General features: G+C 46.8%; 1 protein-coding gene and 1 long non-coding RNA gene across 4 annotated transcripts in view; one reads left to right on the top strand and one right to left on the bottom strand.

The window, feature by feature from the left end:
* Window positions 1–424: 424 nt before the first annotated feature.
* Brsk1 (BR serine/threonine kinase 1) overlaps window positions 425–12,820 on the top strand; it is a 30,655-nt gene continuing 18,259 nt past the window's right edge. Inside the window, exons 1-4 of one of the 3 annotated variants that reach the window (XM_063270832.1) lie at window positions 425–469; window positions 6,848–6,942; window positions 7,093–7,178; window positions 9,248–9,388. In XM_063270832.1, the coding sequence (XP_063126902.1) occupies window positions 6,937–6,942; window positions 7,093–7,178; window positions 9,248–9,388 (233 nt within the window). In that variant the 5' untranslated portion in view covers window positions 425–469; window positions 6,848–6,936. Of the gene's footprint in view, window positions 470–5,299; window positions 5,436–6,847; window positions 6,943–7,092; window positions 7,183–9,247; window positions 9,389–12,820 lie in introns of those variants that run through there. The other 2 variants (NM_001127337.1, XM_006228283.4) reach the window with 2 other exon arrangements.
* Window positions 1,947–4,728, bottom strand: LOC108349434 (uncharacterized). The gene is made up of 3 exons (XR_001835671.3): window positions 4,675–4,728; window positions 3,475–3,556; window positions 1,947–3,357 (listed from the first exon to the last, which is right to left on the bottom strand). It is a non-coding gene; the product is annotated as an uncharacterized LOC108349434 (long non-coding RNA).

The following is a 12,820-nucleotide window of genomic DNA, read 5'->3' as shown; positions in this document are numbered from 1 at the left end:
AGGCCACGCCCCTTCTCTGCTTCTCAAGGGGTTTTGTTCCTCACTTAACCGATTTTAACTGCAGTTGCTCCTATAGAGTCTTGGCATATCGCCCCTAATATCCCACCTTTGTAACCTAAGACTCAGTCTCATCTTTTTTTAGGCCTCTGTTTCCCCACTTATTATCGGTTTCGATGTGGAATACTCTGAGTTGTGTATATATGTCTTCATGTGACTATGCATGGTGTGTGTGGAAAGTCACATCAGCTGTCTTCCACCTTTTATCTTCACCTCGTTTAAAAAATATTTTTAGAGTTTTCTTTTAAAGATTTATTGTTTTTAATTATGTAGTGGAGGAGGAGGCGGGTGCATGTAAATGCAGGTTCCCATGGGGCCAGAGACATAGGATCCCCTAAAGCTGGAGTTACAGGCAATTAAGAGACAACCAGTGTGGGTGCTAGGAACCAAGCTCAGGCCCTCTGCAAGAACAGTAAGTACTTTTAACTGCCAAGCCACCTATCTCTCCAGCCCCTCACATTATTATTGTTGTTGCTTTAATTTTTGTAAATTTATCCATTTACTTGTATATGAATGGTTTATGGTTGGTTGGTTAGTTTTTGGGTTTTTGTCCTGTTTTTGAGACAGTGTTTCACTGTGTAGTCTTGGCTGTCCTAGAACTGACTCTGTAGAACGGGCTGGCCTCAAATTCACAGAGATCCACTTTCCTCTGCCTCCTGAGTGCTGGAATTAAAGGCATGCACCACCACTGCCCAGTGTGAATGCATGTCTTGCCTGCACGTATGTATGTGCACCATACCCATGCCTGATGGATTGCCAGGAACTGGAGTTACAGATGATTGTGAGCCATCATACGGGTACTGGGAATTGAACCTGAGTCCTCAGCAAGAGCAATAAAGTAACAAGAGCTTTTAATGAACTATCTCTCATTGAACTATTTCTCCCCCCCCCCTCTCTCTCTCTCCCTCTCCATCCCACCCCACTCCACTTTTGTTTTTCATTTTGGAGTTGGTTTGGTATTTTGTTGTTTTGTTTTGATGAGGCTCTCAGTATGTAACCTTGGCTGGCCTGGAGCAGACATGACCAGGTGGTCCTACAACTCATAAATATTCACATGCCTTAGCATCCTGAATGTGGGGGTAAGAGTGTGCACACCCACCCTGCCTTATTTTATTCACTTTTATGTATGAGTATTTTACCTACATGTATGCGTATATATATATATTGAACTCTGGACCTCTGGAAGAGCAGCCAGTGCTCTTAACCGCTGAGGAATCTCATCTGCTCCAGACTTTTTATTTATGTATATATGTATATCTATGTACAGGTAAGTGCATGTGAATATAGGTGCTATAGGAGGCCAGAAGAGGGTTTTATATTCCCTGGAGCTGGAGTTACCTGTAACTGTGAGCTTCCTGACATGGGTGTGGCAACGGAACTTGGGTCCTCTGAAAGAATAGTACTCATCTTAACTGCTGAGCCATCTCTCCAGCCCTACGTTTTATACCAGCTGGCTATTGAGTCCCAGAGAATCTTCCTATTTCCACTTGTCAACAAGCATGTACCACACAAACACCCTGGGGGTGCTGGAGATCAAACTCAGATCCTTTATCAAGTGCAACAAATATTTTACTATCGAAGCTGTCTCCCTAACATCTCCCTAACCACATTCTCTAGGTTTTTAAAAGGATTTCTGTAGCCCAGGCTGGTCTTGAGCTTGCTAAATACCTGGGCTGATCTTGAACTCCTCCTCTTCTCAAGTACTATGATTACAGGTATATGCTATTATTAATAGGACCCCTATTACTCTGGAGTATCTCAGTAAAGAAGGAAAAGCTTTATGATCACATTCCTTACAGATTATTATAAATTATTATCTACATATGTATCTATGCATCATACTGTAACTTTCATAGTATGCAAGGGAGCTTGCATCTTGGCTACCCTCGTGGTGCATATGTTTAATATTATATATACATATAAATATGCTATATGTACACTTATATTATGTGGCATCATATATCATTATACATATATACATCGTACATAGACCCATACATGTATACATATACATTATTGTTCTAATCCTCAGAACCTATGAATATGTGACCTTATATACCCAAAGAAAATTAGAACATGAGATTCAGTTAGGGATTTTTTTTGGCTGGGGGGGCTGAGTTTAAAGAATATGCTCTGCTCTCAGTTAGATCTAGAACATCCTGGTGTATCTTGATTCCAGCCTGGTCAAATAGTGGGTTCCAGGACAGCCATGGCTACACAGAGAAATCCTATTTCAAAAAACTACCAAAACCAAAAGCCCAAGGTGGAAAGCTCCTGAGGAATGACACTAGAACCAACTAGAGGTTGATCTTTGTTCTCTACAAGCATTATGCACGCGTGTGAACACACATCTGCGCGCGCACACACACACACACACACACACACACACAAATAATAAATTATAGATGTGGGGAGAGTAACCAGAATACATTATATACATGTATGAAATTTTTTTTAAACTATATATTTTTTGTTTTTCGTGTAGTCATGGCTGTCCTGGAACTAGCTCTGTATACCAGGCTGGCCTTGAACTCATCAGAATCTACCTGCCTCTACCTCCCGAGTGCTGGGATTAAAGGCAGGTGCCACCACTGCCTGGCAAACATATATATTTTTAATACAGATGAAAACCGATAATTACAGAATACGAGACATAAAGCAAAGACATGGTGACTGTTACATATAAAGCCCAACACAGCTGCTTTCTGGCCTTCCTCTTTGCTTACTCATATCTATATACCCTGGCCTCTTCAGTGTTGCTAAGACATAACCCAGCAGACTCTTGCCTCAGGACCTTTACACTTGCGCTTTCTCTCCCTAACTACTCCTTGCCTTTTGTCTGCATGATTCATTTTACTTCCTAGCCATCTTACCTAATGCATACCTATTCCTAGAAGCATTTTCCAGGAGAAATGGCTCCGTGATTAAGAGCTCTTGCTCATCGAAGACCTGAGTACAGTTCCCAGCACCCACTCTAGGCAGCCCACAACTACCTGTAACTCCAGCTCCAGCCATCCAGCATCCTCTCCCAACTTCCAGTGGCACCCAAATGCATAAATACAATCTTTTTTTTTCTTTTTTTTTTCCGGGGCTGGGGACCGAACCCAGGACCTTGCGCTTCCTAGATAAGCGCTCTACCACTGAGCCAAATCCCCAACCCCACACAAATACAATCTTAAGGAGAAAAGAAACAGTTTCTTACCCTTAGTCATCTCTTCAGAACCAACCATGACTGTCTAAAGTGGCTAACAGGGTCCTCGCCTTGTCCAATCAGCTGCCTCCTCCACTAACAGGAGAACCCTATAGGGGAGGAATTTTGTAGATTTAGCACCCTGCCATGTCCTTACCATTCAGAACAGTACATGGCTCAGACTTCATAGTGATGTTGCTAAAACGAAGATGGTTTAATAGGCTTACCACTTCAGAGGAGCACCAGTTTTCATGGGCGCACCCTGAGAGAAACTTGGGGATCAAATGGATGTCTAACAATCTCGGATGCCTGACAAAAAAGATATGGCTTATATAGAAACACAGTAGGGACCAGATTCCCACACGGTTGAGTGCAGATCACACAGAGGTGTATGGACTATACTGATGCCTATTTGAGGTTTCCAGGACTTAACAAGCAAACACTACAAATGCAACCTGCCTTGGGATCTACCTGCCTACCCACCTAGGTATAGAAGACATTGAAGCACGGTGGCATAGGACTGATTTTAAACAGTTTTAAAGGAATTAGAAGACTTATGTGTATGGGTATTTGGTTGTGCGCATGTGTACCACATGTGTACTTGGTGCCCAGGAGTCAAATCCCTTGAAACTGGATGGAATTATATACAGCCGTGAACTGCCTTATAGATGCTGAGAATGCAAACCCAGTCCTTGGGAAGCAGCCTGCTCTTCTGAACTGCTGAATCATCTCTCCAGGACTTAATCCCACACTTGAGAGATAGAGACAGGAGGATCAGGAGTTCAAGGTCACCTTCAGCCACATAGTTTGAGGTCAGCTGGACTTTGTCTTAAAAAAAAAAAAAAAACAATAGCAGGACGTGGAGCCCTGATAATGGTGGGAACATAGACTTTGCCCAAGGAGTACACAGTGTTGACCTTAGAGGACATAGAGAAATAGATCACACTTGGGTCTACAACTCCCAAAAGTCCTTCCCTTTTCTATCTCCGTCTCTTTTATCCTCTGCACCCCCCCCCACACACACACACATACCCGCAGTCTGTTCCTGTCTAAGCCGAGCATCTTTCCCTCCTGTGAATACTTGGACCCCTGACAGTCTTTATATCTCTTTGTCCCCCTCTCTACATCTTCCTTTGCATTTCTGTCTCCTCATCCCATCTGGTTGTTTGTCTCCTATCCGCCTGCCCCTTTCAGCTCTTTTTTTATAGGGCTGGTTGAGGGGGTGTTCTCACATAGTCTAGGCTGTCCTCAAACTCACTTTATAGCTGGGATGGCCTTGAACTCTTAATCCTCCCTCCCTTATTCCCTCCTCTCCTCCACCCTGTCTCTGATACTCTGCATCTTCCCATCTACTAATGTATGTCAGACTTCTCTTTGTGTCTCCATGTCTGCTTGTCTAGTGGTTCTGTATCTCTCTCCAACCTTACAGGCATCCTTCTTTCCTCCAGCATCCCTCTCCTCCAGCATCCCTCCACCCATCCGTACATCCCTCCACCTATCCCTGCATCTTCCCACCTCTTTCCTGTCCGTCCAGCTTCCAGGCCCGCCCCCTGCCACTCCCCCTCCCCCTCCGAAAGGGTTAACTGTGGGGAAGGGCCGGGAGTCCCCGGATGGTGATGTCAGCGTGCCGGAGAGAAAGGACGAGGTGGCGGGGGGAGGCGGAGAGGAGGAGGAGGCGGAGGAGAGAGGGCGCGTGGGGGGGCGGGGGGGATCTCGGCCTGCAGCATCCGCCGGCCCCGCACTTCAGACCCCCCCTGCAGGGGGAGGCACAGGAAGGGGGGGGCCGGCCAGGGACGGGCTGGGGAGGGGGGGCCACGCAGCCCCCCCGGCCATGCTGATTCCAGGGGCCTGACCCCCCCGGCAGCCCCCCCTCCCCCAGCTCTGCGGCCCACCGACTGGGGGGGCCAGCCCAGCCCCCTGGGGACCCCCGGAGAAGTGGGGAGCAACCGGGGGGGCCGGGACGGAGGTGTCGCCGGCCCCCACCGGAGGAACGGGGCGACGGGCCGCAGGGGGGGCGGCCGGGGGACCGGTCGGGCCGGGACCAAGGGCACCATGTCGTCCGGGTCCAAGGAAGGTGGCGGGGGCTCCCCCGCCTACCACCTCCCACACCCACACCCACACCCACCCCAGCACGCCCAATATGTGGGCCCCTATCGGCTGGAGAAGACGCTGGGCAAAGGACAGACAGGTGAGCCTAGAACCTAAGCGGACACCTGGGGCGGGGGCGGGGTGCAGGAAGGGGCAGAGGGCGGGACCATGGGTATTTAAAGGGCAGACCCCTGTGTCCCTCATAGAAAAGGGGCTTGAATTCTGAGTTCCAAGTGCCCACGGTGTACCGAGTTGAGAGTCTGACGCTGGGGCCTCGAGAGGGCAGGGGTCTGGGACTACTGGGTCCTAGGGGTATGGACTACTGTGGCTCAAGTAACCCTATTGGGGCAGATATTGGAGGGGCTTCAGGAAGCACTGGGGAAGTAGGCCCGTTTCGGGTGTGGAGCCCGGGCTAATTCTGCAAGCTGAGGCAGGCGGGTGCTGCAGTACAGCCGCAGGCAGGGTGGAGGTGCAGGCTGGGTGGAGGCGCGTCCATCCAGAGAGAGGCTGCTTTCCTGTCCCTCTTCTCGTTCTCAAAAGGGGCCACTTGCGCTCTGGGCAGCAAGCTGGAGCCCTAGAGTGTGAGGTCGACTACACTCTCCCCATTCTGCAGTGTGGAAATAGAATGGAGAGGTGGACTGTAGACAGCTCAGTTCCCAGCCAGGAGTGGCCTGGAAAGCAGAGTTATCTTTGATTGATACTAAAGGCTGAGTGTGGCATGACCACCTCCTAGGCAGGGGGTCGAGGTGAACTGGGAGGCCACCTCCAGTGTACTAGGCTGTGGGTCCTGGGTCACTATGAAACTGAACTCCAGGCCTGAGATAGGAAAGGGAGGTCAGTCCTTTATATCCTGGTAGTAAGAGTGTGACGTGTTGTTGACCTCAATTTTCGAACTATAGGAGGAGGAGGGGTCAGGAACCTACAATCCTAGGTCTGAGGGAGGAGGGCTGGGGCAAAGACTACTGAGTCTGAGGGAGGAGGGATGAAATCTGGATTCCTGGGACTGAGAAAGTACCATACACAGCTGATCTGCGGATTCTGAGGAGTGGTCAGGGAGTTTACATGCTTTTTAACCATGGCAGCTAGTTTTTAAGAGTTTTTTTTTTTTTTTAAAGATAATTGAAGGGTTGGGTTTTGGAAAGAGGTGAGGATGGGGAGGCTTGGGAAAGAAGAAAAATTGAGAGTGTGTTTTGTGAGATTATAGGGCTTCTGAATCTGAAAGGAAAGATGAAGTTGGGCAGACATACCAGAAGGTCAGAGAGTCAGAATGAAAGACCAGGGAAGGCTGGTGGAGGGGGTAGGCAGAGGGTGGACAGTCAGAAGGACCAAAAGTGAGCAGCACGAATGGGAAAGGAGTTGTTTTGTAGGAATGACAGCTGTTGGCTATCAGTTCAAATGCAGAAATTCAGAATAGGAGAAATGGGTAGCCAAGCAAGGGGGGAGACGGGTGTTGACAACTTAAGAGCTATTGGGAGATCCAGGAGAACACTTCATATTTTAAATGATCTCCAGGTCTAGTTAAACTTGGGGTCCACTGCATCACGGGTCAGAAGGTCGCTGTCAAGATCGTGAACAGGGAGAAGCTGTCGGAATCTGTGCTGATGAAGGTAGGTGTGAGTGTGTGTGTGTGTGTGTGTGTGTGTGTGCGCGCGCGAGCGCGCGCATAAGTGTGTGTTTGTAGCAGGAGTGTCCTTTGGTACAGAAGGAAAGGCAGGGAGGTAATGCTCACCCTTTCTCTTGTGTCCCTGGCCCCTCAGGTGGAGAGGGAAATCGCCATTCTAAAGCTCATTGAACACCCGCATGTGCTCAAGCTCCACGACGTCTACGAGAACAAGAAATATTTGTAGGTATTTATAGACGCCCAGCCCCTCCATCCTCCCTCTCCATGGTATAGAGACCTCTCCAGACACAGGACCTTGTTAGTGTGGCCTGGCAAAACTCAAGCTTCTGAGCTAGAGATGTAACTCAATTGGTAGAGTACCTCTGTAGAATGCAGGAAGCGCTGAGTCCAACCCCAGCACTTCATAAACTGGTAGTGGCAGCACACATGTATCATCTCAGCTCTATTGAGCTGAGGCAGAACTGCCAAAAGTTCAAGGTCATCCTCAGCTACACTGTCGTGTTGGAGGCCAGAATGGGCTACTTGTGAGTGAGAGAGAGAGAGAGGAGAAGAGAGAGAAAAGAGAAGGGAGATGAGAGGAGAGAGAGAGAGAGAGAGAGAGAGAGAGAGAGAAGGGAAGGGAAAGGGAAGAGAAGGGAAAAAGAAGAGAAGGGAAGGGAAGGGAAAGAGAAGAGAAGGGAAGGGAAGGGAAGAGGAAGGGAAGGGAAGGGGAAGGGAAGGGAAAGGGAAGAGAAGGGAAGGGAAAGGGAAGAGAAGGGAAAAAGAAGAGAAGGGAAAGGAAAGAGAAGAGAAGAGAAGAGAAGAGAAAACAATTTTTTTGAACTTCTAGGTTGGATCACTGAATGCCCAGTCCTGCCCTTGGGTACAGGAATGTCCCACAATCTACACTCCACCTGATACTACTAATAGTACAACAGAGTAGAGTGGTCCTGAGATCAGAACAAAGGCTGAGCCTCTTGCTGCTATCTTTCTGCCTCAGCCTCAGCTGTACCACCAAACCCAGCTAGCTGCCTCTTTCTTCCTAAGGCAGTTAGGATTACATTAGCCCAGAAGGAGCCTAAAGAATCCTTTAAAATTCCCACTCCGGGACATCTGAAGTGTCTCCTATCCCAACATCATTTACGATGCCAAGGCTGGCCACCCTAACAGTAGGCCTTCTTTGGAGTCCTGTGTCAGTATCACAAAGTCTATTACCGTCCAGTTAAGATGGGGGTGGGGTCAGCTGTCTGGGCTTCAGAGAATGATTCTTTTGTGCACACTCTGGTGGCCCAAAGAACAGCTGGAGTAGACAACAGAAGAGGGGACCAGCCTCACAGTCCCCCTCCCAACCTCACAACCTCCCCCAGGTATAGGATAAAGCCACTAATCCAACATCCATCAGATTGGTAGAGTAGGTTCCCTAAGCGGGAAGCAGTATATAGCCCCAGGCCCTCATGGGAGTTGTAGTCCTTTGGCTTCCCAGGTGTGGAGGCAAGGAGAAGCCATTGTTTTCACAATTGGTGGTTACCACTCCCACTCCACCATCAAAGCTGAGAGAGGGCTCATGAGAGTTTGTTCTTCACATGGGAATCTAACTGGCCAACAGCTCAAAAATCGAGTTTTTGTTTCCTGGGAGCTGATAGGAACTGGAGGTGTAATCTTTCAGAGCCTGATGGGATTTGGAGTCTCCAAATGGGAATTGGGACTGTCTATGTCCCAGAGGCTTATGGGAGTTAGGAGGGTTTTTTTTTTTTTTTTGTTTGTTTGTTTGTTTGGTTGGTTGGTTGGTTGGTTGGTTGGTTGGTTTTTTGTTTGTTTGTTTGTTTGGTTGGTTGGTTGGTTTTGTTTTAAACTTCTTTAAATTGATGGGAGTTGTAGTTTGTCTTTGGTGTGTACTGTAATTGTCACTGCCCAAAAGTGAATGAGAACAGCTAGTGAAAATTAGAGGCTTGGGCTGCGGCCGGGGGAATGGACTGCTAGTGGAGGTAGTAGGGTCTTTATTTCCACCAGAGTTTGGTGTGGATTATGGTTTCTGACCTCAGGTGCCAATTGGGTTGCATTATCTCCAAAAACAATCAAGAGTTTCCTTGGGAATCAATGCCACATGGGACTAGTGGGAATTGAGTCTTGGTTTCCTAGAGACGTGTGGATACTGGAATCATTTTTCCTGGAGGCTTGTGGCAACTGCAGTTGAAATTTCTTCTTTGCAGAGACTGGTGGGATTTGGGGCTTCAATGTTTTCAGAAAAGGGAGACCAGGCCTCCATCCTTCACATGCCCCTTCCAGCCCTCTGCCCCGTCTGTGTCTTTCAGATACTTGGTGCTTGAGCATGTTTCTGGTGGTGAGCTGTTCGACTACCTGGTAAAAAAAGGGAGACTGACACCCAAGGAGGCCCGAAAGTTCTTCCGCCAGATTGTGTCAGCGCTGGACTTCTGCCATAGCTACTCCATCTGGTGAGGGGACAGCTGCAGGGGGGAGATGACTGAGGGTGGCCCAGGATGATGGTTGCTGCAGCCACATGAAGGGCTGAGCAGAAACCAGTGTGGTTAGCCCTCAGCCCTAACCTTTATAAAATTCCTGGTATTGTAACTCAGACCATACAATTTACCCTTTTGAAAAAGTGTACAATTTAGTGGTTTTAAACACATTTTCAGACTTATGCATGGTTGCTATGTAATTTTAGAACTTTCTTTTAAGTAAGCATGGGAGGGTTGGAGCTTTGGCGTGCTAGGAAAGCACTACTACCATTTGTGATACATCCCCAACTTTTTTTTTTAAGATTTATTTATTTATTTTATATATAGGTACACTGTAGCTGTCTTCAGACACACCAGAAGGGGGTATCAGATCCCATTACAGATGGTTGTGAGATACTATGTGGTTGCTGGGAATTGAACTCAGGACCTCTGGAAGAGCAGTCAGTGCTCTTAACCACTGAGCCATCTCTCCAGCCCCATCCCCAACTTTTTTTTTCCTTTTTGTGTGAGAGAAAACCCAGGTTTCAATAAGTTCCTCTCTTGTGTAGACTAGGCTGCCCTCAAACTCACTGCAGTCCTCCTGTCTCAGCCTCCTGTTTACTCACAGTGCAGATGTGTACCACCACACACAGCTCTAGCTGTTTTTCATGTTTTGTACATTTTTTATGGTGTGTGTGAGAGAAAGTGTGCACAAGTGTGCAACAGTATGCATGTGGAGGTCATATGACAATTTTTAGGAGCCTGTCCTGTCCACTTGTGGGTCCTAGAGATCCAACTGAGGTCATCAGGTCTGGAAGCAAGTCGTCTCCCACACCCCCAGCCATCTTCCCAGCACTTCTGTGCTACTTATAACTAAGTCAAGGTCACTAGAGTTCTATCCAATGGTTTCTTCTAGAAGCTATACAGTTTTAGCTCTTGCATTTAAACCCAGGGTCCCTTTTGAGTTAATAATTGTTTGATGTGAGGTAAGAATTGCAGTTCATGTTTATGACATGAGTATCTCTACAGACAGATACTTCTTTTCCTCAATGACCTACCTACCTTTAACCCAGACAAGAGATGATGCATGTAGCATTTAGGGTGAGGGATCCATACCTGTAGTCCTATCGCCCAGGAGACGGAGGCAGAAGCCCTATTGAGAGTTTGATACCAGCAAGGTCTATATAAGGATTCGAGCCCAGCCAGGGCTCCACAGAAAGACCCTATCTTTTTTTTTTTTTCTTTTCTTTTTTTGGAGCTGGGAACCGAACCCAGGGCCTTGTGCTTACTAGGCAAGCACTCTACCACTCAGCTAAATCCCCAACCCCGAAAGACCCTATCTTTAGGTATGGCTAAAGCGATCTCTCAGTGGCTAGAACATGTAATGCAGAGGATCCAAGTTCAAGTCCCGCCTCCCACATCTGAAGCCTCGTAACTGCTGTAAGTCCAGCTCCAGGATCCAGGAAGATGAAGTATCTCTGACCTCACTAGACACCTGCAAACTACAGAATTCTACATCCCATTTCCCTCCATATTTGACCCTTAAATCTTGAGGAGTTTGGTCCAGGAATAGAAAGGTCCTGAGGGGGGTTGGGGATTTAGCTCAGTGGTAGAGTGCTTGCCTAGCAAGCACAAGGCCCTGGGTTTGGTCCCCAGCTCCGAAAAAAAAGAAAAAAAAAGGAAAGGTCCTGAGTAAGGAAGTAGTTGTCTGCTTTGAATAACAATGAGTAGCAATGCCTTTCCTTTCCTTTCCTTTTTTTTTAAACATTTATTTATTTTATGTATGTGAGTACACTGTCAGTATCTTCATGCACACTAGAAGAGGATATCAGATCTTATTCAGATGGTTGTGAGCCACCATGTGGTTGCTGGGATTTGAACTCAGGACCTCTGGAAGAGCAGTTAGTGCTCTTAACCACTGAGCCATCTCTCCAGCCCTTCTTTTTTTTTTTTTTTTTTTAATTACTTGAAGCATTTTGTGGCCCAGCACTCAAGAGGGAAAAACAGGTAGATCTTTAAAAAGTTTAAAAAAAAATTACTTGATATGCACTCCTAATAACAACATCGACAATAGTAATAGCTGGGCATGGTGGTGCATGCCTTTAATCATTGCACTTGGGAGGCAGAGGCAGTCAGATCTCTGAGTTCGAGGTCATTATGGTCTACAGAGCAAGTCCCAGGACAGCCAGGACTACATAGAGAAACTGTTTTGTTGTTGCTGTTTTTATTTTTTGCGGGGTGGGGGTGGGGAGTTGATATGGAAGTATTTTAAAATTTTAAAATTTTGGGGAGTAGTAAGACAGAATCTCACAGTGTAGCCCAGGTTGGCCTGGAACTCATACCAATCCTCCTGACTCAGCCTTCAGAATGCTAAGATCACATACATGAGCCACCATACCTTGCTGTATTTTATTTCTCTTTTCTAAAAAAAAAAAAAAACAAAAACAAACAAAACTTACTTACTTATTTATTTATTTATTTACTGGGGGAAGGGTGCAGGTGCCATGACCCACATGTCGAGGTCAGAAGACAACTTTTGAGTTCTTCCTTCATGTGGCTTCTAGAGATCAACTGTAGGTCATCAGGCTTGGCAGCAAAGACTGCTAGCTGCTGAGCTATCTCAATGGCCCAACGTTTATATTTCTTTTTTTTTTTTTGGTTCTTTTTTTTCGGAGCTGGGGATCGAACCCAGGGCCTTGCGCTTCCTAGGCAAGCGCTCTACCACTGAGCTAAATCCCCAACCCCTATATTTCTAATAACTAGTGCAGGGTGGATGTGACAGTACATAATTCTGGAGGCAGAAGCATGTAGATCTCTATGAGTTCAGCGACAGCCTGGTCTTATACATTGACTTCCAGGAGAGCCTAGGGCGTCATAGTAAGACCCTGTCTTAATAAATCAATAAGTGAGTTTTAAGTTGAGGCCATAGAGATGCTCAGAGGTTGCAAGCACTAGCTGCTCTTTAACAAGCCCTAGGTCCAATTTTCTGCACCTAAACGGTAGCTCACAATCACAACTCCATTTTCAGGAGATCAACACCCTCCTCCGACCTCTTCAGGCACCAGGCATCTACCTGCATGGTGCCAATACATACATATGGGCAAAATACTCATCCACATAAAACAAAATAATTTGAAAGAAAGAAAGGAAAGGAAAAAGAGAAAGCTGAATAGACTTAGGAAGTATAATATGAAGCTAGGTAACCCAATCCAGGGCAGACAGAAAAAATCTGCCTTGAAAAACAAGCAATGGGGTTGGGGATTTGGCTCAGTGGTAGAGCGCTTGCCTAGGAGGCGCAAGGCCCTGGGTTCAGTCCCCAGCTCTGAAACAAAACAAAACAAAAACAAAAAAAAAAAAAAAAAGAAAGAAAAGAAAAGGAAGGAAAAGAAAAGAAAAGAAAAGAAAAGAAAAACAAGCAAACAATAAAAG

This window comes from Rattus norvegicus, chromosome 1 (genome assembly GCF_036323735.1).
Source record: "Rattus norvegicus strain BN/NHsdMcwi chromosome 1, GRCr8, whole genome shotgun sequence".
NCBI classification, from domain to species: Eukaryota; Metazoa; Chordata; class Mammalia; order Rodentia; family Muridae; genus Rattus; species Rattus norvegicus.
This window is presented reverse-complemented; position numbering and strand designations above follow the sequence as displayed.